Raw genomic sequence first — 23,798 nt, forward strand, 5'->3', positions numbered from 1 at the left:
GCTGCCCAGCATAAGCCGCTAGAGGTCACTGTTCTCCAAGGAGAGGAAGGCCACAAACCAACAAGAAGGGACGTTCTCCCAGCCATCACTCACCCCAACTCCGCAATCTATCTCTATTGCCATGAAAAGGCAGAATCTGGGACAGACAAAAATCACAGAGACAACACCTGAGAAGGAGATAGGCCTAACCAGTCTTCCTGAAAAAGAATTCAAAATAAAACTCATAAACATGCTGATGGAGATGCAGAGAAATATACAAGAGCTAAGGGATGATGTCTGGAGGGAGATTACAGAAGTGAAACAATCTCTGGAAGCATTTATAAGCAGAATGGATAAGATGCAAGAGGCCATTGATGGAATAGAAACCAGAGAACAGGAACGCATAGAAGCTGACACAGAGAGAGATAAAAGGATCTCCAGGAATGAAACAATATTAAGAGAACTGTGTGACCAATCCAAAAGGAACAATATCCACATTATAGGGGTACCAGAAGAAGAAGAGAGGAGAAAAAGGGATAGAAAGTGTCTTTGAAGAAATAATTGCTGAGAACTTCCTCAAACTGGGGGAGAAAATAGTTGCTCAGACTACAGAAGTACACAGAACGCCCAACAGAAAGGACCCAAAGAGGACAACACCAAGACACATAATAATTAAAATGGCAAAGATCAAGGACAAGGACAGGGTATTAAAGGCAGCCAGAGAGAGAAAAAAGGTCACCTACAAAGGAAAACCCGTCAGGCTATCATCAGACCTCTCAACAGAAACCTTACAGGCCAGAAGAGAATGGCATGATATATTTAATGCAATGAAACACAAGGGCCTTGAACCAAGGATACTGTATCCAGCATGATTATCATTTAAATATGAAGGAGGGATTAAACAATTCCCAGACAAGCAAAAGTTGAGGGAATTTGCCTCCCACAAACCACCTCTACAGGGTATTTTAGAGGGACTGCTCTAGATGAGAGCACTCCTAAAAATAGCACAGAAAAAAACACCCAACATATGAAGAATGGAGGAGGAGGAATAAAAAGGGAGAGAAATAATCATCAGGCTGCATTTATAACAGCTCAATAAGTGAGTTAAGTTAGACAGTAAGGTAGTAAAGAAGCTAACCTTGAACCTTTGGTAACCACAAATCTAAAGCCTGCAATGGCAATAAGTACATATCTTTCAATTATCACCCTAAATGTAAATGGACTGAATGCATCAATCAAAAGACACAGAGTAATAGAATGGATAAAAAAGCAAGACCCATCTATATGCTGCTTACAAGAGACTCACCTCAAACCCAAAGACATGCACAGATTAAAAGTCAAGGGATGGAAAAAGATATTTCATGCAAACAACAGGGAGAAAAAAGCAAGCGTTGCAATACTAGTATCAGACAAAATAGACTTCAAAACAAAGAAAATAACAAGAGATAAAGAAGGACACTACATAATGATAAAGGGCTCAGTCCCACAAGAGGATATAACTATTATAAACATATATGCACCCAATATAGGAGCACCAATATATGTGAAACAAATACTAACAGAACTAAAGAAGGAAATAGACTGCAATGCATTCATTTTGGGAGACTTCAACACACCATTCACTCCAAAGGACAGATCCACCAGACAGAAAATAAGTAAGGACACAGAGGCACTGAACAACACACTAGAACAGATGGACCTAATAGACATCTACAGAACTCTACATCCAAAAGCAACAGGATACACATTCTTCTCAAGTGCACATGGAACATTCTCCAGAATAGACCACATACTAGGCCACAAAAAGAGCCTCAGTAAATTCCAAAAGATTGAAATCCTACCAACCAACTTTTCAGACCACAAAGGTATAAAACTAGAAATAAATTGTACAAAGAAAGCAAAAGGGCTCATAAACACATGGAGGCTTAACAACATGCTCCTAAATAATCAATGGATCAACGACCAAATTAAAATGGAGATCCAGCAATATATGGAAACAAATGGCAACAACACAAAGCCCCAACTTCTGTGGGATGCAGCAAAAGCAGTCTTAAGAGGAAAGTATATAGCAATCCAGGCATATTTAAAGAAGGAAGAACAATCCCAAATGAATAGTCTAATGTCACAATTATCAAAATTGGAAAAAGAAGAACAAATGAGGCCTAAGGTCAGCAGACAGAGGGACATAATAAAGATCAGAGAAGAAATAAATAAAATTGAGAAGAATAAAACAGAATAAAATAGAAAAAAATCAATGAAACCAAGAGCTGGTTCTTTGAGAAAATAAACAAAATAGATAAGCCTCTAGCCAGACTTATTAAGAGAAAAAGAGAGTCAACACACATCAACAGAATCAGAAACGAGAATGGAAAAATCACGACAGACCCCACAGAAATACAAAGAATTATTAGAGAATACTATGAAAACCTATATGCTAACAAGCTGGGAAACCTAGGAGAAATGGACAACTTCCTAGAAAAATACAACCTTCCAAGACTGACCCAGAAAGAAACAGAAAATCTAAACAGACCAATTACCAGCAATGAAATTGAAGCAGTAATCAAAAAACTATCCAAGAAACAAAACCCCCGGGCCAGATGGATTCACCTCAGAATTTTATCAGACATACAGAGAAGACATAATACCCATTCTCCTTAAAGTTTTCCAAAAAACAGAAGAGGAGGGAATTCTTCCAAACACATTCTATGAAGCTAGCATCACTCTAATACCAAAACCAGGCAAAGACCCCCACCAAAAAAGAAAACTACAGACCAATATCCCTGATGAACGTAGATGCAAAAATACTCAACAAAATATTAGCAAATCGAATTCAAAAATACATCAAGAGGATCATATACCATGACCAAGTGGGATTCATCCCAGGGATGCAAGGATGGTACATTCGAAAATCCATCAACATCATCCACCACATCAACAAAAAGGACAAAAACCACATGATCATCCCCATAGATGCTGAAAAAGCATTCGACGGAATTCAACATCCATTCATGATAAAAACTCTCAACAAAATGGGCACAGAGGGTAAGTACCTCAACATAATAAAGGCCATATATGATAAACCCACAGCCAACATCATACTGAACAGTGAGAAGCTGAAAGCTTTTCCTCTGAGATCAGGAATAAGACAGGAATGCCCACTCTCCCCACTGTTATTCAACCTAGTACTGGAGATCCTAGCCATGGCAATTAGACAAAACAAAGAAATACAAGGAATCCAGACTGGTAAAGAAGAAGTCAAACTGTCACTGTTTGCAGATGAAATGATATTGTACATAAAAATCCCTAAAGACTCCACTGCAAAACTACTAGAACTAATATTGGAATTCAGCAAAGTTGCAGGATAAAAAATTAACACACAAAAATCTGTAGCTTTCCTATACACTAACAATGAACTAATAGAAAGAGAAATCAGAAGGCAATTCCATTCACCACTGCATCAAAAAGAATGAAATACGTAGGAATAAACATAACCAAGGAAGTGAAAGACCTATACCCTGAAAACTACAAGACACTCTTAAGAGAAATTAAAATTAAAGAGGTCACTAACAAATGGAAACTCATCCCATGCTCCTGGCCTGGAAGAATTAATATCATCAAAATGGCCATCCTGCCCAAAGCAATATACAGATTCGATGCAATCCCTATCAAATTACGAACAGCATTCTTCAATGAACTGGAACAAATATTCAAAAATTCATATGGAAACACCAAAGACCCCGAATAGCCAAAGCAATCATGAAAAGGAAGAATAAAGTGGGGGGGATCTCGCTCCCCAACTTCAAGCTCTACTACAAAGCCACAGTAATCAAGACAATTTGGTACTGGCACAAGAACAGAGTTACAGACCAATGGAACAGAATAGACTCCAGACATTAACCCAAACATATATGGCCAATTAATATACGATAAAGAAGCCATGGACATGCAATGGGGAAATGACAGTCTCTTCAACAGATGGTGCTGGCGAAACTGGACAGCTACATGTAAGAGAATGAAACTGGATCACTGTCTAACCCCATATACACAAAAGTAAATTCGAAATGGATCAAAGACCTGAATGTAAGTCATGAAACCATAAAACTCTTAGAAAAAAACATAGGCAAAAATCTCATGGACATTAACATGAGTGACTTCTTCATGAACATATCTCCCCAGGCAAGGGAAACAAAGGCAAAAATGAACAAGTGGGACTATATCAAGCTAAAAAGCTTCTGTACAGCAAAGGACACTATCAATAGAACAAAAAGGTACCCTACAGTATGGGAGAATATATTCATAAATGACAGATCCAATAAAGGGCTGACATCCAAAATATATAAAGAGCTCACACACCTCAACAAACAAAAAGCAAATAATCTAATTAAAAAATGGGCAGAGGAGCTGAATATCTCTGAAGAAGAAATTCAGATGCCCAACAGACACATGAAAAGATGCTCCACATCACTTGTCATTAGAGAAATGTAAATTAAAACCACAATGAGATATCACCTCACACCAGTAAGGATTGCCACCATCCAAAAGACAAACTACAACAAATGTTGGTGAGGTTGTGGAGAAAGGGGAACCCTCTTACACTGCTGGTGGGAATGTAAATTAGTTACCCATTGTGGAAAGCAGTATGGAGGTTCCTCAAAATGCTCAAAATAGAAATACCATTTGACCCAGGAATTCCACTTCTAGGAATTTACCCTAAGAATGCAGCACTCCAGTTTGAAAAAGACAGATGCACTCCTATGTTTATTGCTGCACTGTTTACAATAGCCAAGATATGGAAGCAACCTAAATGTCCATCAGTAGATGAATGGATAAAGAAGAGGTGGTACATATACACAATGGAATACTACTCAGCCATAAGAAAAAAACAGATCCTACCATTTGCAACAACATGGATGGAGCTAGAGGGGATTATACTCAGTGAAATAAGCCAGGCGGAGAAAGACAAGTACCAAATGATTTCACTCACATGTGGAGTATAAGAACAAAGGAAAACTGAAGGAACAAAACAGCAGCAGACTCACAGAACCCAAGAAGGGACTAACAGTTACCAAAGGGAAAGTGACTGGGAAGGATGGGTGGGAAGGGAGGGACAAGGGTGGAGAAAAAGAAAGGGGGTATTACGATTAGCATGTATAATGTGGGGGGTGGGTCACGGGGAGCGCTGTGCAACACAGAGAAGACAAGTAGTGAGTCTACAGCATCTTACTACGCTGATGGACAGTGACTGTGAAGGGGTATGTGGGGGGGACTTGGTGAAAGGGGGAGCCTAGTAAACATAATCTTCTTCATGTAATTGTAGACTAATGATACCAAAATAAATAAATAAAGCCAAAAAAAAAAAAACTTGTGGCCCCAAGTCCGGTATGGGGATACTGTGAGATACTGGGAACAGAATGGACTGTGAGGGGTTCTAGTTCTCAAGGCAGGTTGAGGTCAGAGAAAATACCATTTCTCCAAGGTTTCTTCCTGCATTTGCCCTAATACAGATGGCCAGAGGCTGTTAGCAAGGCAAGGGGGGAAGGATGGGGTAACAGGGAGACAGACAAGGTGGAGACAGAGAAAGAAGGGAGGAGACATGGTGGGGATGAAGAGCAGGGAGGGATGGGGGCACAGGGAGGGACAGGCACCCAGGGAGACAGTGCGAGACCAGACAACAGAGAGGCAGCAAGAAAGGAAGGTGGGCTCTGCCGCCAGGTACAAGCACCAAGGCAGGGAGTTCCCTGCCAGCAGGCAAGGGGACAGGCAGCCAGCAAAGGGCTGCAGCCCGGAGCCTGGCTGCTGGGTAAGTGCAGTGGCTCTGTGGTTGGAGTCCGCCTCTCCTGTAAAAGGCAGGATTCTGGAAGCCCTGTCTGGGGAAGGCCTTCCGCAGAGCCAGATGTCAGGTTCTGGGTGGGCCCATAATCTTCTATGGGTCGAGGTGGGTGCTGTTACCCCGCTTTACAGGTGGGAACATCTGAAGCTCAGAAAGGTCTCACTACCAACACAGGCGACCTGGGCTGTGACCGGGGTCTGCCTGGCTCCAGAGCCCAAGTTCCTATGCTCAGGAACAAGAAATCACACTGTCAAGTCTTCCAAGAGCCCCAAGGCCTTGCTTCTGTGCCACAACCTGTCTGCACCTAACCTGTCTGTGGCTGATGTGGGCGGGGCATGGGGGGACAGGGCTCAAGTGGCCTCTGCAGCTCTGAAGTCACTATTTATTTGTCCCAGGCACCACATGCCAATTCAGAGCCCTGGCTAAGAGCAGGCCAGCACAAGTTGTGGGTCCCAGGGGTTTGTGAGGGAAAGGATCACCTGCAAATCTTTGCACAAGCCCAGCACAGACCGTAGAGGGGGCATGGGCTGGGGCAAGCCCCTTGAGTGCACAGATGAGGCCCACCTCAATGCTGAGAGCTTTCTGGATGGGCACAGCATGGCTAGGCTGGTTCAGGTGGAGAGCCACCTGTGCCCATTGGTCCTCTGTGCTCCAGGTGTGGTTCGAGGACTTATGAAGGCAGCCCATGGACCCCGGGCATCATAATCAGTTATGTACAGGTAACTGCTACCTTATCCTCTACACATATCAGAAGATGAGCTGCATCCAGTACATCCTGTACCTGTAGCAAGTGCGCCACCTGAAGGAGTGGTGGGCACCTTCAAGCCCCAGAGCTGAAGATCTGAGAATGGGATCTAAGAGCTGCACCTGGCCCTCACCACCCCCACCTGCAGGGCCACCGCACAGGAGATCACGGGCCTGAACTGCAGTGCTGAGGAGCTGGGCCTCCTGTGCCATGAAGCGCTGGGGCAGGGTCATGTTACCACGGGCAGCGAGCCCCCTCACTTCCTTGCATTCTCCAGGGCCAGCTGGTGGTCTCTTGGGTAAGGTCCCTGCCACTGGGGTCACAGCCTCACTGGCTTCTCCAGGGGTCCAGCTAACCACCTGCAGTCTCCTGGTGCTTGTCCGTGGCCCAGCAGGTCCACAGGTAACCCCTGCGGAGTGTCTTTTCCCTGTCCCTAGAACCAGCCACAAATCAGGAACACGGGTGAGGAGGCTGAATTGAAAGGGAGCTAGGGCCTTGCCGGGGGTCAAACACAGGCAGCTGGTCTCCATTTTCCACCTTCAAGGTCTAGAGGAACCATGCCCTGATACCCTCAGAGATGGGACAAGGTGTCCACTTAGAAAGGGATTGGTTCCCTCTCCTTGACTGAAGGGGCCCTCATACTCCACACTCAGAATGTCCAGGAAATTGGTGGCTTCAAGTGAGGGTTCCTGTACCTCGAAGCAGTTTGTCCTCTGGGACGGGGTGGCAGCTCCCAGGAGTGCTTGCCCAGCCTGAGTCCAGACGCTCTTGTAGGGCAGCACTGGACACAGTGGGGAGGAGCAGCTAGTATCCACCATATGGCTCCTCACGTACAGGGCACCGACAGCTACAATACTGAGACCAACTCCAGTGGCATCATCTTGCTGGTCACAGCTGGCATCTGCTACCTCTGGCTTGCGACAGTACCCTCAGCCCTGACCGCTTGCCTCACGCCTGGGGCAGTGGTGCCAGGCCAGGGATGGGCCCACTCTCCAGGAGATGCAGACTTCATGTCCAGTGTCAGATAAGCTGGGGCAGGGGTTTGTGGGGGGAGAGGCCACGGCATCCCTTCTGGAATCTGGGGGGAAGTGACAAAGTAACAGATGGACCTGGGAGTCCAAGGGTCAGAGCCAGGCTCTGCCTAGGCCACCTCGCTTCCTTCCTGCCTCAAGCAAGAAGCATGTCCCTTCCCAAGTCTCTTGGGGAAAGGACACCTAGCCCAGTTTCACCAGTTTTCTGTGACCTTCAGCATAAACCATAAATGATCCCCAAGCCTGGGGGTCCCTATGTCATGTTAGGGATAGGATGCCACCTGGAGAGGGTCTCAGTCCCGGGAGGCGGGAAGGGAGATCCCTTGCTCATGTGTGTCCACCACCAGCCCAGGCCTCCTGTGACCCAGGCCTGCACCCCCATGGGCCCCTGGGAGTTAGGAATGTGGGGCTGGAGGGGAGGACCCCTTCCGTGTAGGATCTGACCCAGCTCTTTGCCTGCCAGGGTTGCAGGGTGACCAGCATGCGGTGGTGTAAATGGTGTTCTCTGTCATCTCTGGGAAGAACAAAGGAACCGCGGTGGAGGGTCAAGCACCTCCTTGCCTCTCAGAGGCCCTCGGGGACCAGCTCCCTACCCCAGCGACAGGAGGTGATGGGTGGAAGGAGGGTGTTCTTACACAGAGGAGGAAACAGAGCCCAGAGGGTCACAAAGAGAGCTTGAAAGGCCACAGTAGCCCTGAGGACTCTGGGCTCCCAGCCAGCTGCCCCTCTGGGGGCAGCTCCAAAATCTGGGTAACTTGGTCAGGAAGATGCCCCGAGAGTGGGGTGGTGGCGCCCTCTGCTGGCCAAAGGTGCTCCCTGCTCATCCCAGTACTGGACCCTCTGGAGGGCAGAGGGCAAGGTGCCATTCCCCAAGCCCACAGTCCCCAGGGGTCATGGGTACCAGGGTGCAGATGTGTGTGGTGAAATATGATGTGTGGCACGGGCATGAACAGTGGGAGGTGGGTAAAGGGACAAGGGTATGCAGTGAGCCCCAGTGTGGCATGTGTCTGGGGGCCTGCTCAGTGCCCTGCACTCTGCCAAGGCCCTCAGCCTTGCTTCTGTCCTCGCACCTTGGGCCCGAAGTGGGTGGGACCTGCGGCTCCTCTCTCCTGGGGAGGGCTAGGTGTCCAGGCTCTTCCCCTAAGCCAGACAACCCCTTCGCAGGACCCATCCCTGGGAAAACACCTGGGGCAGCTTGTGCTGCAGCTGACTGTAGATAGACAGATGGCCTAATCTGTCCCCACTGACAGGCGGGGCTCTGGACCCCAGGAGTGTCTGGGCTCTCCTGGCACAAGTCAGGGGCAAGGCGAGCTCAGAGGAGGCCCATGCCTCCTGCTCCCACAGAAGTTGCTCCCCCCCGGCTGAGGGCCCTCAGTGAGGGCTTGCGGCCCAGGCTGGTGAGAGGCACAGGCCCTCTGCCCCCCTCACTGCCTTGCTGCCGCCCTGGCCAGGATCCCTGAGGATGTCACCAGCTCCCAGCCATGACTGTTTGAGTGCTTCAGCCAGTAGGGCTACCTGGTCCCCACGGAGGTGGTGCTCTTTAAGAGGACCTGGACAAGTATGTTTTGTTACTGGACATGTCATGTTACTGGGCAGCTGGCAGTGTGTTGGAGTATGTGGCCATGGTGGCTGGCTGCCGGGTGTGTCTCACTGGCTGAGAGGTGTGTGGAGGGGGCGGGGGTGGCCAGGTCTTCCTGTGGCTCAGGGAAGCTGTAAGTGTGTGGAAGAAGGAGGTGATAGCCTGGGGCCAGGAGTACCTGCAGACCCCCATCCAGCCGGAGAAGCATAGCTACGCCCAATGTGCTGGTCAGGCAGGACCACGAGCCTCCCACCTTCACCAGATGCCTCCTCAACTGGGACCCCTACAAGTGGACTGTGAGTGAGGTCTGAATCCCCCAACCCATCCTAACCTGGGGAGAGGGGCCTGCCCCAGGCAGACTGAGGAGGCCCGGCCCTGTCTGGGGGCCTCCAGTGTGGCGGGGAGTGGCCAGGTCTTGTCCTCAGGCCCCCTCCCGAGTCCCATCCCATCCCCGCCCTCATTTCCAGAACAACCAGTCCTATGAGGTGGTGGTGGAGGCCAGCCTGGGAGCTGAGATAACCGCAATGAGTACTGGGGCCTCCTGGGCCTCCCCTGGGGTCTGGGCTCAGTTGGCCCAGCCCAGATGGGCAGAACAGACAGGGAAGGAGCCAGACCCTGGTAGGTGGCAGCAGCTGCAGTTCCAGCAAGAGGGTCAGTGGGCCTCAGTGTGGCCTCCCTGTAGGAGCCTGTCCCTCATCTTCTCCAGCCTAAGTCCCTTCGCTGGAAAGTAAGTCAACAACATCCCAATGGCCAAGCCATGGCAGGGCAGGCCCCTTGACCCTACAGGCCACCAAGGGCTCCCAGCACAGTTCTGAGACCCAGCTGGAGCCGGGCCCCAGCAGCCCCAGGTCTGTGGACATGAGGGGCCTGCCCCAGGAACAGCTGATGCACCAGGCCGAGGAGGACCTGCTGGAGGGTGTGGAACCGGCCCACAGGAGGTGGGTGCCCAAGACTCCGGCCACTCCCTGCCCCAGTGCTGATGCACATAAAAATGAGTTGTAGGTGCCTGGAGCATGACCCACTGATGGTGGGCAGTGGGCAGGCTGCCAGGGCGGTGGCCCAGATGGGGTGATAGGTAGAGATGTGGGAGACTTGAGCCCTGGGATGACACCTCTGGGTGGGTGGAGCAGGATTCTGGGTTCAGAGGACACCCTTCCCTTGCCCTCCTGTCCCCAGGTATCTCTCTCAGACTCTGACTTCCAAGGTATCTTAGGGAAGTCCAAGGAGGAATTCACAGTATGGCCAAGTGGAAGCAACAGTGGGAGAAAAGGCAGCTTGGCTTCTTCTGGCCCTGCCAGGGCCCCCACAGAGCCACGATCCCTGTGAGGGCCTACCCACACATACCTGAGCCCCTGAGGAGCCCCCACCTGCCGGCCCTGCTCAGAAGGGCCAGGGTCACCAGCACCGCCTTGTCAGTAAAAGCCTGTGGCCCTCACAAGGTGTGTGCGGGCCTTCTAATCTGGACTACTCAGAGGCCCACCACTGGGGGACAGGGCCACTGGGGCCGGAGGGGGCATCTGCGACACCCCAGAGAAGGACTGAGCTCTCAGCCTTTCTCCACAGAGGGGTTTGTTTCTTGCTGGTCCCGCCTGCCCAAGGGGATGGACAATTCCATCACTCTGGTGGGGGTGTGGGGAGGATGGGGTGAGGTGTGGGGGCTCCAGCGCACTGGGACGTGCACACATGCTCCTCAGGGATTTTCTGACATCCAGGTAAAGAGACCACGGGCTTAGTCTTTGATTGATTTTTATAAAAGCCCTCGACCTAGGGCCAGTCAGATGGCAGAGAGGGCTACAGTGCTGTTCCTAACGGAATGGAGGGCAGCTCCAGGGACTGGACCAGCTCCTGGGAGAGGCAGCAGCACAGGCATGTTGGTGCTGACGGCAGGGTGAGATCTCATGCTCTGGGTGAGGCTGGGAACAGCCCCTGCAGCCCTGCCCCCAGCCGTGGATGAGGTCTGCCCCGCCAGACTCCTCATGTCTAGTCCTGAAGGGACACCTTCACAAAGAGGGTGGCGGATGGGTGCTGGTCCCCCGTCTTGGACAAGAGGTGGATGTGGCGGTACCCTGGCAGGCAGGGGGTGGGAAGGAGTACACAGGGGGCACTCAGGTCACTCCAGAGGCAGCCGGCCCCAGCCTGTGGGTCACCAAGCCCCGACCCCCGCCTTGCTGTCTGCTCCCCTGGACACTCACTCACCCTGCTTGAGACTGCAGAAGGGGATGGTGCTCTGGCCGATGAAGTCATTCTTGGAGGAGGCGTCATAATCCTCCACCAGGAAGCGCACGAGGGCAAGCTCAGGCACGAGCACCTCAAACTCAAACTCCGTGTCCCACCACGGGTTGAAGCCTAGGGGTACAGGCACCATGTCGACAGCACGGACACCAGCCCCAGCAGCTGGGCCCTGCCAAGGCTCAGCGCATACCATTATTGGTGACTACAGCGGTCTGGCGGCTGGCCATGTCCCGGCCCACGCCGTGGATCTCCACCGTCACTTTGGGGTCCACAATCGAATTCTTATTCTTGTTGACTTTTGGCAGTTGCTGCCCTGAGATGACCTGAGGAAAGGCAGGGGATAATTAGGGCAGTAAGAGTTCAGGAATAGTAGTGAGAGGGAAGGGAGGCCCCGGGATTCCCGTCCCTCCTGTGGCTGGTTATACCCTGACACTGAGCCGCTTCCGAGTCCACCAGGGCCCCTGCGCCAGGACACGAGAGTTGAAGGTGGAATTGGGGTCTCGCAGGAAGGCAGGCTTCAGCACGTATCCACAGGCCCCATTGTCCTGGAAGCGGCCATGGTACACGTCCATCTCTGGCCCAGGTGTCTGGAAATTCAGGGCCACTATAGACAGAGCAGAGCAGTCACAGGCTGTGGGCTGGCCTCAGGGGCCCAGGGCCCAGCCTGCTCAGGGCACACTGAGGCTCAGAGGCACAAGGTGAGGGAAGCAGAGTCTAGCATCATTCCACTTTTGGCCTCCTGCCACCCTAATGATCCACGACACCAACCTCACATTCCTCGCCATAATTCAGAGGACTGGTGTGCTGAGGATGGGATTTCAGACCCTGTGACGTGCCGGTGGAGAGACATTTCCAAACTGAGATTACCAGGCCTTGCTTGGGTCCCCAGGGGCTCCAGGCTGAAACCACACCAGGCTTCCTCCCAGCCCCAGGCAGCCCTTACCGATCTGGCAGCCTCCATTCCACATCTCCACGGGGCTGTAGTTGGAGGAGTCGGTCCTCCATCCAGCTGGGTAGATCCTGCTCAGGTGATTCACGTTGTGGCGGACAAAGCTGTTTCCTGAGGGGTCAGAGGTGGACACCTCCGGGTGAGCCCGAGCCCCTGCCCCAGTGTGTCTAGGAGCAGCCCAGGGGACAGCTCCCTCAGAGTACACAGCTGCTCACCTGATTCTTGCAGCAGCCGGAGGGCACGGTTCTCGGAGAAGGACGCCATCTCATAGAAAGCCTGGCCTGGGGTGCCGGGTCCAGCGAAGCCCCGAAAGTGGACACTCTTGCAGTAAATGACCATATCGGAGAGCTCCTGCACTAGCCTGAGCTTGTCCTCCTGGGGGCCATGGGGAGGCCCGGGTTAGATTCAGAGGCCGAGGCAGGTGAGCACTGAGAGAGCCAGCAACCCAGGCGCAGAGACAGAGGTGGGAAGACAGACAGAGAGAGCGGGGCGGAAAGTCTGAGTGGCAACCACAGAGAACTAAGGCAGGGCCAGCACCCCACTGAGGGACGGGAGGGCCTGGGCTGCCCCTCCCCACCCACAGTGCCCCCTCGAACCCTGGGCTCGCGTGGCACGCGGCTCCTCACTGCCTCGTCCTCCATCTCAGCAGCCTCGTCCTCGTCCGACACGACGATGGCCTCAGGGCCACTTTCCCCTCCCGGGGGCAGGAGCCCCCCAAGCTTCTTCCCCTTCAGCAAGATCTTCCCCTTCAGTTGCTACGGGGCGGGGGGGACGAGGGGGGGTGCCAGCTGGTCAAGACGCCGGTGCCCTCCCGGCCAGTCCACATGCTCTCTTCTCTGGGCCCCCTCCCCACCTCGCACCTCTGGGGAGGGCAGGCTGGCGGTGGCCCCGTCCAGCGGTTGGCCCAGTAGCATCGGGCCCAGGATGGCGTGCAGGTGCCGCGCCATCACGCGCTGCTGCTCCAGGCTGCAGTGGTTCTCCAGCGACAGGATGACAGGGTAGGGGGATGCCTGGAGGCCCAAGGGCAGTTAGGAGGTGGCCGCCCCGCCCAGCCCTCCTTGCCCCCGGGGTCACGCCCACCTTGAAGGCGTAGTCTCGGATGGCCCTGAGCACGTCGCACAAGAGGATCTTGGAGGTGAAGGTATAGCCGTGGTAGATGACCGGCTCCTGGCTGGGCCCGTCCCAGCAGTCCAGCTCCAGGCAGCGGCAGCCTTTGCACAGCGCCCTGCGGGCGGGTAGCGGCTAGACCCCCGGTCCCCGCCCTCCTCCTCCCCGGGTCCCACCCCAGTTCCGCCTGTCGGAACCCCAGATGCCTGAGTCCCGCCCCACCGGATGTAGGCTTCTGTGCTGCTGGGCCCGGTGAGCTGGTCCTCCAGCAGGTAGGTGTTGTGGGACGAGGACACCAGGTAGTGGCTGAGCGGCTGGTCCATGTCCTGGTAGACCCGCCGGTGCGCCACGCTGAAGGCGCTGCCGTCGGCCGACAGCAGGTACATGAGGAAGCCGTCCTTAGTCATCTGCCGCCGCGCCTTGGCTGAGGGGGAGGATAATGAAGGAGGCAAGCCCCCACCGCCCCTGCCTCCTCGCCCCAAGCTGGCCCTGGGTGCCCCGTGGAAGGGGCCTCCCTTAAGACTGATTCCCCCGGGTGAGGACCTCTGAAGGAGGACCTCATGTCCTCCTCTGAGAATAGGGGCCCTGCTTCTCTGCCGGGCCCTCTTCTTCACACAAGTTGGGCCCAGGATGGGCACAAACAAGGAAGCAAGTAAAGTGTCTGCGTCCCCAGCCTCCCTATTTCTTGGAGGAGGGAACCTCAAAACCCTCTGAAGACGGGACCAAGGGAGGGGTGGGGGTACTGGAGCCCTGCTTGCATGGGGCAGGCAAATCCTGGCCAGGGGCCCCAGTGCTGGCTGAGGCACCCAGCTCCCCTCCAGCTACCTTCTCTCGGGCTGGTCTCCCCAAGGCTCTCTCTGCCCGGTATAGCCCTAGGACAGCAGGCCCTGGCCAGGCCCTCACCAGTCTCGCTGGGCTCATAGCGCTCAATGAGGGACAGGGCCAGCGCAGGCCCTGCTGCCTCCTCCCGCTGTTGGTGCTTCAGGAACGTCACTAACTGATCCACCGACAGGGTCTCCCCCGAGCCCGCTGCCTCCGCAAAGGTGTGGTCAATCTCCGCCCGCTTGGTGAGCATCTTGTAGAAAGCCTCAATCTCCTCATCCTCCAGGGAGTCTGTCTGGGAGTGGTCACATTCCTGCCAAGCCAGGTGGCAAGGCTCAGAAAATGCCCCTGACTGGGGTCAAGGACCCCACAGACCCATGCCTCACCCTGAAGATCTTCCGCGCGTAGCTGTCATCCACCTGGATGTTGAGCTCTTTCAGGAAGTTCTGCAGCTCCTTGAAGCTCATCTTATTGTCCTTGTTTTTGTCAGCTTTTCGCAAGCAAGAGTGAATCCAGCTGAGCAAGAAGTAAGGAAAGAACCCAGAAGCCCCAGTACCCCGAGGCCCCAGGGGTCACATGTCAAGATCAGTGCCAACTCCTGGGCCCAGGTGGACCAAGCCCACCTGCAGACACTGCTCCCTGCAGGCCTGACTTAGTGCACATCTGTATTCCAGGGACAAGACCGGTCGGTGGTCTTTTTGGAGGAAATGCTACATCCTATTAAGGGGTCTTTTTCCTATTTGCTGTCTTTGAACCCTGTGGGATTTCTAAAGTCACTTCTTTTCTCACTATAAAAGGGTTCACTGTAGACAATTTAGAAAATGCAGAAAAGTGAACAAACAAATCCCCCTAGTCCTGTCTCCCGGGGATAAGTATGTTAACATTGCGAAGTGTGTCCTTCTGTTTTTCAATATATAATTGTTAGCTAACTTGACTAAAGTACTTGAGGCTTGTTTTATAGGAAACAGCAGATTTCAAAGCCACAGATCAGACAGGTGAGGACATCACTTGCAAAAACCCAGCCCAGATCACGTCGTGATTGGAGCAGTTAGGCCCCCACTCCTCGCTTCCCTCTCTCCTCAGGCTTGACCTTGAGAACCAGAGAAGGTGGAGCACCACAGGACATTCCAGAAATTAGAAAACTGTAGAACAAAGACAGTGAAAACAAACACAAATGATAGCAGGTTATTAGAAGAAATCACAAAGAACGCAATGACATAATTGAGGTTATATGAACTTAAAAAAATTGTGAGGGTTAAGTTAAGAAAAAATAGTTGTTCAGCTGACTGACAGGAGGAAGCATTTGCAGCAGAGACTTTGAACAATTAATTTAAAAGAAAACTATGATGACCCTAATAACCAAATGAGAAATAAACTGACCTTTTGGAAATATTATTAGTAATCAAGGATATTAAGAATTTGAAAAGGGTGCAATTTCTTAAACTATAAAATTAGCAATTTAAAAAGTGCTAGTAAGAGTGAGGTGAAATGGACACTCATCCATCACTTGGGCACAGTAAATGGGTACAACCCTTAGGAAAGTGATACAGGAATAGCTAAAGCTTCAAACTGTTACATCATTTGACTCAGTAATTCTACTTGTAGGAATCTGTTGGTAAGGAAATAGTCCTCAATACTGAAAGGTTTTATGAACATAGTTATTTGCAATGTTATTTACAGTAGTGAAAGACTCAAAGTAAATATCCAGCACTAAAAGAATGGCTTACTAATTTACAATGCATCCATCCAGTGGAATATTGTACAGTCATTAACGCTGTTTATGGAAACTATACCAACCCAGGGAAATGATTATGACATATATGACATAATGTTACACAGAAAATGGATACAAATGTACATGACCTCCCCTATTTCGGCAAATGCATCATTAGGCAAATAGTGCAGGAAAGAAATAGGGAAGCATCAAAATTCCGGCAGTTTCTGGAGGAGGTTGATTTTGTGGATCTTTAAAACTTCACTATAACATACCCATGTTTTAGGAAAAATAAATAAATACAAGAAAAAAGTAATTATGGCAGAATTCCAGATGATAAAAAGACACCTTCAGAGTGGTCTAACTAAGCATGAGGTCCCCATACTGAATGCTATTCCACAGGCTGAAATGGCTTGATGATCTCAAGGTCTGAGCAGCATATTTACAGATCTACATGCAAAAATTGAAGTTGGATTCCCATATCACTCATACACAAAAACTAACTCAAAGTCTATCAAAGACCTAAGTGTAAGAGCTAAAACTGAAACTCTAAGAAGAAAACATAAGAGTAAATGTTTATGACTTTGGGTTAGGGAAAACCTTCTTAGATATGACATCAAAAAACACAAAACAACAGAAGCAAAAAGTAAAAAGATTTCACGAAAACTAAAATCTTTTGTGCTTCAAAGTATACCATCAAGAAAGAATGGAAGAAATTACTTGCAAAGCATATATCTGATAAGAGACATGTATCTAGAACATGTAAATAACTCTTACAAATCAATAATAAAAAGAATAAAAAGACAACCCAATTAAAAAATGGGCCGGGGATCTGAATAGACATTTCTTTAGAGAAGATTTATGAAATCACATTTAAAAATGTTCAACATTAACCATTAGGGAAATGCAAGTCAAGTAAGATCACAATAAGATCCCTATAAAAAAAAAACAAAGTAACAAGTGTTTGTTAGGATGTAGAGAAATTGGAACCCTTGTGCACTGCTGGTAGGAGTATAAAATGGTACAGATGCTATGGAAAACAGTATGGTCTTTCCTCAGAAAACTGAAAGAGTTACTATATGATCTGGCAATTCCATGTCTGGGTATATACTCATAAGAATTGGAAGCAAGGATTCAAAGAGATATTTGTACACCCATGTTCACAGCAGCATGATTCACAATAGACAAAAGATGGAAGCAACCCAAGTGTCCATTAATGGATGAATGAGTAAACAAAATATGGTAGATGCATACAATGGAAAATTGTTCAGCCTTAAAAAGGAAGGAGATTCTGATATCTGCTATAACATGAACCTTGAGGACATTAGCTGAGTAAAATAAGCCAGTCATAAAAAAGATGACTGCACTTACATTAGGTCCCTAAAGTAGTCACATTCAGAGACAGAAAGTAGAATGTTGATCACCAGGGGCTGAGGGAGGAAGGTGGAGAATGAGAAGTTGTTATGGGTATGGAGTGTTTCTGTTTTAGAGATTGGGTGCACAATAACATGAATGTATTTAGAACTACTAAAATGGTTATGATGCCAAATCTTATGTCATATTTTACCACAGTTAGAAATAAAAACTAAAATAAATAGATCCACTTAAAAAAAGAATTTAGCAACAAGAAGAATGGGCAAAAGATCTGAATAGACATTCTTCTCCAAAGAAGACATCCAAAGGCCAATAAACACTTGTAAAGATATTCAACATCATCAGCCATCAAGGGAATGCAAATCAAAAGCAAACTGAGCTGCAACTTCAAATTCACAAGGGTAGCTATAAAAATAACAATAACAAGTGTTAGTGAAGATGTGAAAAATCGAACCCTCATACACAGCTGGTGGGAATGTAAGTTTCCTCTTTGGAAAACAATGTGCCAGTTCCTCAAAAGGCTAAATATACAGTTCCCATATGACTCACAAATTCTAGGTATATATGTACACACACACATAGAAGAAATGGAACATGTCCACACAAAACCTTTCACACACTTGTTCATAGCAGCATTATTTGTAAAAGCCCCAGAGTAGAAACCCAAAAGTCCATCTAATGCAGAATGGATAAATTGTGAAACAGCTATGCACTGGGCTGTTCCCTCTTTCTCTTGCCATGTGAGGATACAGCTGGAAGGCAGCCATCTGCAGGCCAGGAAGTGGGCCCTCCCAGAACCCCTGCTCTGGCTTCCAGCCTCCGGGACTATGGGAAAATTAAGTTCTGTTGTTTAAGCACCCTTAACACCTTAAGCAATGTTCTACACTGTTTTGGTGGGCTAGCTGGAGCTGGGTATCTTCCATACCCAGGTTGTCCCAGAGACGACCACAGCCAGTGTCCATGGGCTGGGCCCGGACCCATGGCCACCAAAGGATACTGCTGCAGTTTCTGCCGCTGGTCCATGGAGCCCGAGTGCTGGATGATCTTGCGCAGGCCCTGCACCCAGTGCTGCATGTCAGCTGGTGAGGAGGCGATGAGGTCTAGTGGGCTGCGCTGGTCCTTAAAGATGATGGAGAAGCAGCGGTCCTCGGGCACATCACGGGCAAACTTCTCCAGGCCCTCCGTGCGGTGCCCCACCCGCACCTCCTGAATGTCCTCGATGGAGACTGCAGGAGGGGAACAGGGCAGAGAGCCATGAGGCCTGTGCCCTCAACATGGCTGAGGCCACAGTGATGGGGGGGCCAAGCTTGGAGACGCAGAGCCAGGGCTGAAGTTCAGGCCTTGGTCCAGAGAGAAAGGAGAGGGCAGGGCACAGGGCAAAAAGGAAGAACAGAGAGTGGGAGAAGGATCATGAGGCACAGCTATAGCGAGCAGGTGGAAATACACTGGGGGAGACCAAGAGACAACTCCAGGACGCAGGCCACCTTTCTGTGCTGGGAGCAGGGCCTGGGAGAGGACGGGGATGGGACGGGGCTCTTAGAGATGGGGAGAGAGCATTCTGCAGCCTGGGGTCTGTAACAGAGGCCACAGCTCTCCTGACAGTACCTGGCATTGCACCTGTCCTCCCCTCAGATAGCCATGGGAGCATTTGCGGCCCCTCTCCTGACCACTCAGTAGCTGTCTTGGTGTTGCTGGTATGGAAGACAGCTTCCCATGTTCAGGGAGTGGCAACACCCTGTGTACCCCCAGTGCCCTCCCTGGCCTGCCTGGGAGCCAGGCCCACCAGCTGGCTCAGGTTGGGCCTCCCAGCATTAGGGTCCAGTCTCTGCCCTTGCCCGCCCCTGCCCTGAGCCATCACATTTATCTGCCCTGGGTCCTAGACTAGCTTTAGCTGAAAGCCCACACCTTAAGGTGCCTCCCTGCACCCTGAGTACCCAGGAGCCTCCTAACCACCTACAGGTGCCATCAGTGTGGCACATGTCCCCCAGGCAGCAGGCTCTGAGGGGTGGGACACATGAGCCCTGGGCTATCTGGGGTTCAGGGGACATCCCTGCTTAATCCCCCAACCCACAGTCTCCTGTGCCCCACTAGCCCCACTCCAGCTGCTGCTGAGCCAGGCTGGAGGGAACACAGGAGGCCTGGGCTGTGCTGCTCCTGGGCCAGCACCACCACCGGCAGAGAGAGAGCCAGAGGCCTTCACTGCTGATAATGCCTTGTCTGGCGCTGGGAACCAGAGCTGGTGGGGTAGGGAGATGTAGATCACGCAGATGTAGGAAGCGGGAAGCAGAGGATGGGAACTGGTGGGGCTGCTCTGCTCCTCCTCACCTGGCCTCAGTTTCCCTGAGGGCAGAGTTGAGGACACAGGCTTACTGCTCACCCCGAGAAGGGAGGCAGCCAAGAGCAGCTCAGCTCAAGAGCTGGCATGGAAGGGGGCCTCTTCCACCACACTCTGCACAGGGAAGGCTGACCCCAGATCTGCCAGGCCTGCAGCCCCTCCTGTCAGGGTGCAGGCCCCTTGCTCAGGCCCCTTGGCAGTCTCACCTCTGCACCTTTGCTCACACCGGGTCCCGGGCCTGATTGCTCCTCCCACCCTGTGCTCATATCTGTCCCAGTTTGAGGGTCTCATCTCAGCAGCCCGGGTCTCCTGCTCGTGTGTCTGCCCCACCCACCCCCACCAAGTGCTGGGCGCACAAAGGGAACCATGCATATGTACAAACTGTAGGTGGGCTTTCAGGAATCCCCAAGGCTCAGAGAATAATCCCACCAGCTGCCACCTCCAGAATCTAACAGGAAGCCCCTATCAGGGCAGAGGCCCTGAGGGAGTCTGGCTGGTGCCCCAGATAGAAGCAGGGCCCAGTCACTCCAGTGCCATGCAGCAGACATGCACCCAGGACAGTTTTCTGAGAGCATTTTAGGCTCCATCCCCTCCAACCCTGCCCTGTTCTGCCCCTAACCCTTCCAAGGCCCCAGCCACTCTTCCCATCTGACCCTGCCCTGTCCTGCCTCACCTCTCGCCCTTCCATAGGCCACAGGCCCTCAGACCATAACTTCTTAAGTTGCTGCCTGGTGTCCTGACTCCTGACAGACCCTGCCTGGGGCACCCTCAGTGGGTTGCCCCTCCACTTCTACATGCCCCCTCCCACCTTGGGCTTATCACCTGTGTCTGGCCTCACTCCCCACAGACCTGCCAGTGGGCTGACCCTGCCTGCCCACAAGGTCCAAAGGCAGGTGAATGGGTGAGGGATTTCCAGGAGTCTGGGCTGTGTGAAATCAGGCTGCAATGATCTTTCTGGGCTGTCCAGCACAGCAGCCACCAGCCACATGTGATATTTAAATATAACTTAGTTAAATTCAGTACAATTAAGAATTCTGTCCCAGTCACACTAAGCACATTTCCAGGACTCAGTGGCTGCAGGTAGCTAGTGGCTCAGATTGGACAGCAGAGATATAGAACGTTTCCATTTTCAGAGAAAGTTCTTTTGGCTGGCATTGATCTAAAATTTCCCCAGCAAGGAAAGATGCCGCGCTGACTTTTCGGCACTGTGTAGGAGAGCAGCAGCCGGGAGAGCTTTCTCCCTGAGGCCTTGCAGGAAGCCCTCTCCATTTGTGGGCCTGAGTCTTGGGTTCCTGGGCCATCTCTGAAGCTTCCAGAAAGCCCTCAAGCCCACACCCTCTCTGCAAGTCCCAGCCCTGCTCCACCCCGACCTCCTTGCTGTGACCCCACTCTCAGGGAGGAGCTGCCTCCTGTGGCCCCACCTCACATCCTGGCCACTTATACCCGGAAGGGCCTTATCTGCCCCCGGACTTTGGGCCCAGTGCTCAGCCTCACTACACCTGGAGTCCCGGTGTGCCCACTCCCTCCTCCCCACAACTGTCTGGGTAGATACCTATGAGTTCAGACAACGTTGTCCAGCAACCTCCCTACTTCTGAGGCCAGCTTTCCATCTGTGGTCATGGAGAAGTACCCCTACCCTCAAAAGGCTTTAGTATCTCCATCTGTGGTCTTCCCTGACTGCCCTCTCCAGTCCAGAGAAGACCTCCGTTTCCCCAGTTCAATTTCCCTGTATCTGGTCCTGGCTGCATGACTGACCTAGGCCCCCCAGGTCAGGCCCCAGCTTCCTATGATTGACCGCCACCCCCACCCCACCCCACCCGACCCCAGCATCTGGGCACAGGTTCCACACTCTGCTCCCACCCAGCAGCCTGGGGCACTCACACAGCTGGGACTCTGGGGTCCGCATGACTTTGCGGGACTCTTGCCAGATAGTCTTGCAGTCCTCCTGCAGCTTGTAGAAGCGCTCTCTCCGCCAGGAGCTGGACTTCACCTTCAGCAGCTGGCTGCCCTTCAGCAGTGCCTGCAGGTCCTTGTCATCCTGTAGGCCTAGGGAGCACAGCTGGTAAGAGGCCACCTCCTCCAGGGTCCTGCTGCTCCCGGCCCCATGCTGGCCATACCCACCTCAGGACCATTTCAGAGTCTGCTTCTCAGCAACTTCATCATCTGTTCACTCCTCCCTCCTTCACCCATGCTCCAACCTGATCCTGGAGCCCTGCCTCCTCCAGGAAGTCATCTCTGACTGCTAGCTGAGGCCATGTATACCTTAAGAAGCCTTCCCACTCGGGCCACACTTCATACACTGTGACCTTCCATCCACAGCTGCTTGGACAAAGGGGGGACAGCTAATCCAAGAACACCTGATTCCTGGGGGACCAGACCCCTAGATAATGGCCTGGCTCTGGAAGATAAAGTCGACCTCTCCCAGTCAGACTTTGGGGTCAGAGTGACCTGAAGGAAGCTGGGACCAAATGATCAGGTAGAGAAGTTAAAAAAGGGGGGCTAACCAGATGGAAACAGACTCCAGGGTATCAAGAGCCCAACAAATGCCCAACTTCAGTGGCTCCAGAATCCCCCATGTGTAGGTCCAGGTCCCTGTCCTGACCAACAGTGACCTGGGCAAGTGACTTCATGTTGCTGGGCTTCGGCTTTGCTATCTATAAAGAGGATGATGGTAGTGTCTACCTCAAAGGGAAGTTCCCAGGTTAAGTGAGATGATGCAGGAATCTGGGGAGGGCCCAGGGTAACAGCATTTATATTTCCAGGTGTTCACATGGGGGTTGCTGTAGGACCCAGGTCCACCCTGGCCACCCTCACTCCTGCCGCTCCTACCCCTGACTTGAACCTGGGTCTCTCCGATCCTTGCTCCCAGAGGAGACAGATGAGCCCACTGCGTCTGGCCTGAAGGGATGCCCCCGTACTCCCTGCCCACGTCATTTCTGAGCATCCTGGGTCTGGGACCCTCAGGGTACAGAGGGCCTGAGGCACAGTGCAGCCCTTTCAGAAGCCAGGGCAGGACCTGCCCAGCACCTCATGGAACCCCGGCTGCTTGGCCTCCTCCAGCCCAGCTCTCTTCAGAGACCCAAGCTGGCCCATGAGCTCCCAAAGATACAGTGCCCTTGGTCCTACTAGGCCTAAGCAGGGGCCTCCAAAGGGGCACCAGGCCTGGCTTCCCAGGAGCCCTCACCCCTAAGCAGACGACCTGCAATCAAGGAGAGCCCCCATCTTAATGACCCATCAATATCAGAGAAAGATCTAGATCTGCCACCCTAGCACATGAAGTCCAGCAGCCATGTTCAAAGCCAATTGGCCATCTCACCTCACTTCAGTCCCCAAAAGTAAAACTATGTTACCCTTCTGCAATCTTATCCTTCTGTCTCAGTGAAGTGGTATATTAGGGAACACGTGGGTCCTGTCTTAGCGGCCAGTACCTAGGCCTATAGGCTTTTCTTTTTTGAGCCCAGATCCCAGCCTGAGAGACTCTACCACTTTCTCTGTGCCCTCCAGTCCCCAGGCAGTCTGCTCCCACATCCATAGGACCTACAGAACCTTCTGGACCACTTCCCAAGCTTCAGTCACCCACACCTTCTCTATCCCTCCCCAGTCTCCGTGTGTCCAGCCGGGACAGAGCCCAGTGCTAACACCCACCCGCATGGCCTTAGGCAGTTCCTTGCCCTCTCTAGGCCTTTGCCCCATCAGCACTGGGCGAGAAGAGTGTCTGAAGAACATCTCTGGGTCTCGTAGAGGTGACAGTCTGATGTGACCTTCCTCCACTTTGCCCCAAGTCTCTCCCGCCCCTGGGAGACCCCTCTGACTTAGTGTGGACAGCTCCTCTGGGGCCCAGGGGAGGGAAAGGGTGCTCCTGCAGGGTATCCTAAACTGTTGGCTGGGTCTGTGGGACTCAGGGCCAGAGGGAAGGGAAGAGAGCACCCAGATGCCACAGCAGAGAGCCACCAAAGCCTCTTCTGGGGGTGCCACTGTCCTTTCTGAGGCTGAGGTACAGCTGGGAGGGACACCTTACTCTGCCTGCACCTCAGCCCCAAAGCTGGGCAAGACACAGATGGGAACAGGGGGAGGGGGCGGAAAACAGAGGTGAGTCCCACC

At 51.9% G+C, this 23,798-nt stretch overlaps 2 protein-coding genes across 4 annotated transcripts in view; one reads left to right on the forward strand and one right to left on the reverse strand.

Annotated features, from left to right (window-relative positions):
• Nucleotides 1-10,897, forward strand: part of VILL (villin like) — a 26,242-nt gene extending 15,345 nt beyond the window's left edge. Inside the window, 15 exon segments of the mRNA XM_073222406.1 lie at nt 5,424-5,429; nt 6,465-6,599; nt 6,671-6,818; nt 6,821-6,852; nt 7,391-7,477; nt 8,081-8,165; nt 8,168-8,192; nt 9,037-9,125; nt 9,128-9,169; nt 9,257-9,350; nt 9,352-9,472; nt 9,632-9,782; nt 9,877-10,106; nt 10,341-10,395; nt 10,398-10,897. Coding sequence (XP_073078507.1) covers nt 5,424-5,429; nt 6,465-6,599; nt 6,671-6,818; nt 6,821-6,852; nt 7,391-7,477; nt 8,081-8,165; nt 8,168-8,192; nt 9,037-9,125; nt 9,128-9,169; nt 9,257-9,350; nt 9,352-9,472; nt 9,632-9,782; nt 9,877-10,106; nt 10,341-10,395; nt 10,398-10,897 — 1,800 coding nt within the window.
• PLCD1 (phospholipase C delta 1) overlaps nt 10,894-23,798 on the reverse strand; it is an 18,905-nt gene continuing 6,000 nt past the window's right edge. For 2 of the 3 annotated variants that reach the window (XM_017646901.3, XM_017646899.3), the window contains exons 2-15: nt 21,579-21,743; nt 18,360-18,588; nt 14,661-14,790; nt 14,356-14,587; nt 13,675-13,876; nt 13,426-13,570; nt 13,206-13,355; nt 12,942-13,100; nt 12,561-12,720; nt 12,340-12,456; nt 11,822-12,000; nt 11,587-11,719; nt 11,361-11,510; nt 10,894-11,230 (exon numbers count right to left, since the gene is read on the reverse strand). In XM_017646901.3, the coding sequence (XP_017502390.3) occupies nt 11,145-11,230; nt 11,361-11,510; nt 11,587-11,719; nt 11,822-12,000; nt 12,340-12,456; nt 12,561-12,720; nt 12,942-13,100; nt 13,206-13,355; nt 13,426-13,570; nt 13,675-13,876; nt 14,356-14,587; nt 14,661-14,790; nt 18,360-18,588; nt 21,579-21,743 (2,237 nt within the window). In that variant the 3' untranslated portion in view covers nt 10,894-11,144. The remainder of the gene's footprint in view (nt 11,231-11,360; nt 11,511-11,586; nt 11,720-11,821; nt 12,001-12,339; nt 12,457-12,560; nt 12,721-12,941; nt 13,101-13,205; nt 13,356-13,425; nt 13,571-13,674; nt 13,877-14,355; nt 14,588-14,660; nt 14,791-18,359; nt 18,589-21,578; nt 21,744-23,798) is intronic. The other variant, XM_017646900.3, reaches the window with a different exon arrangement.

Source organism: Manis javanica, chromosome 15, assembly GCF_040802235.1.
Source record: "Manis javanica isolate MJ-LG chromosome 15, MJ_LKY, whole genome shotgun sequence".
NCBI lineage: Eukaryota > Metazoa > Chordata > Mammalia > Pholidota > Manidae > Manis > Manis javanica.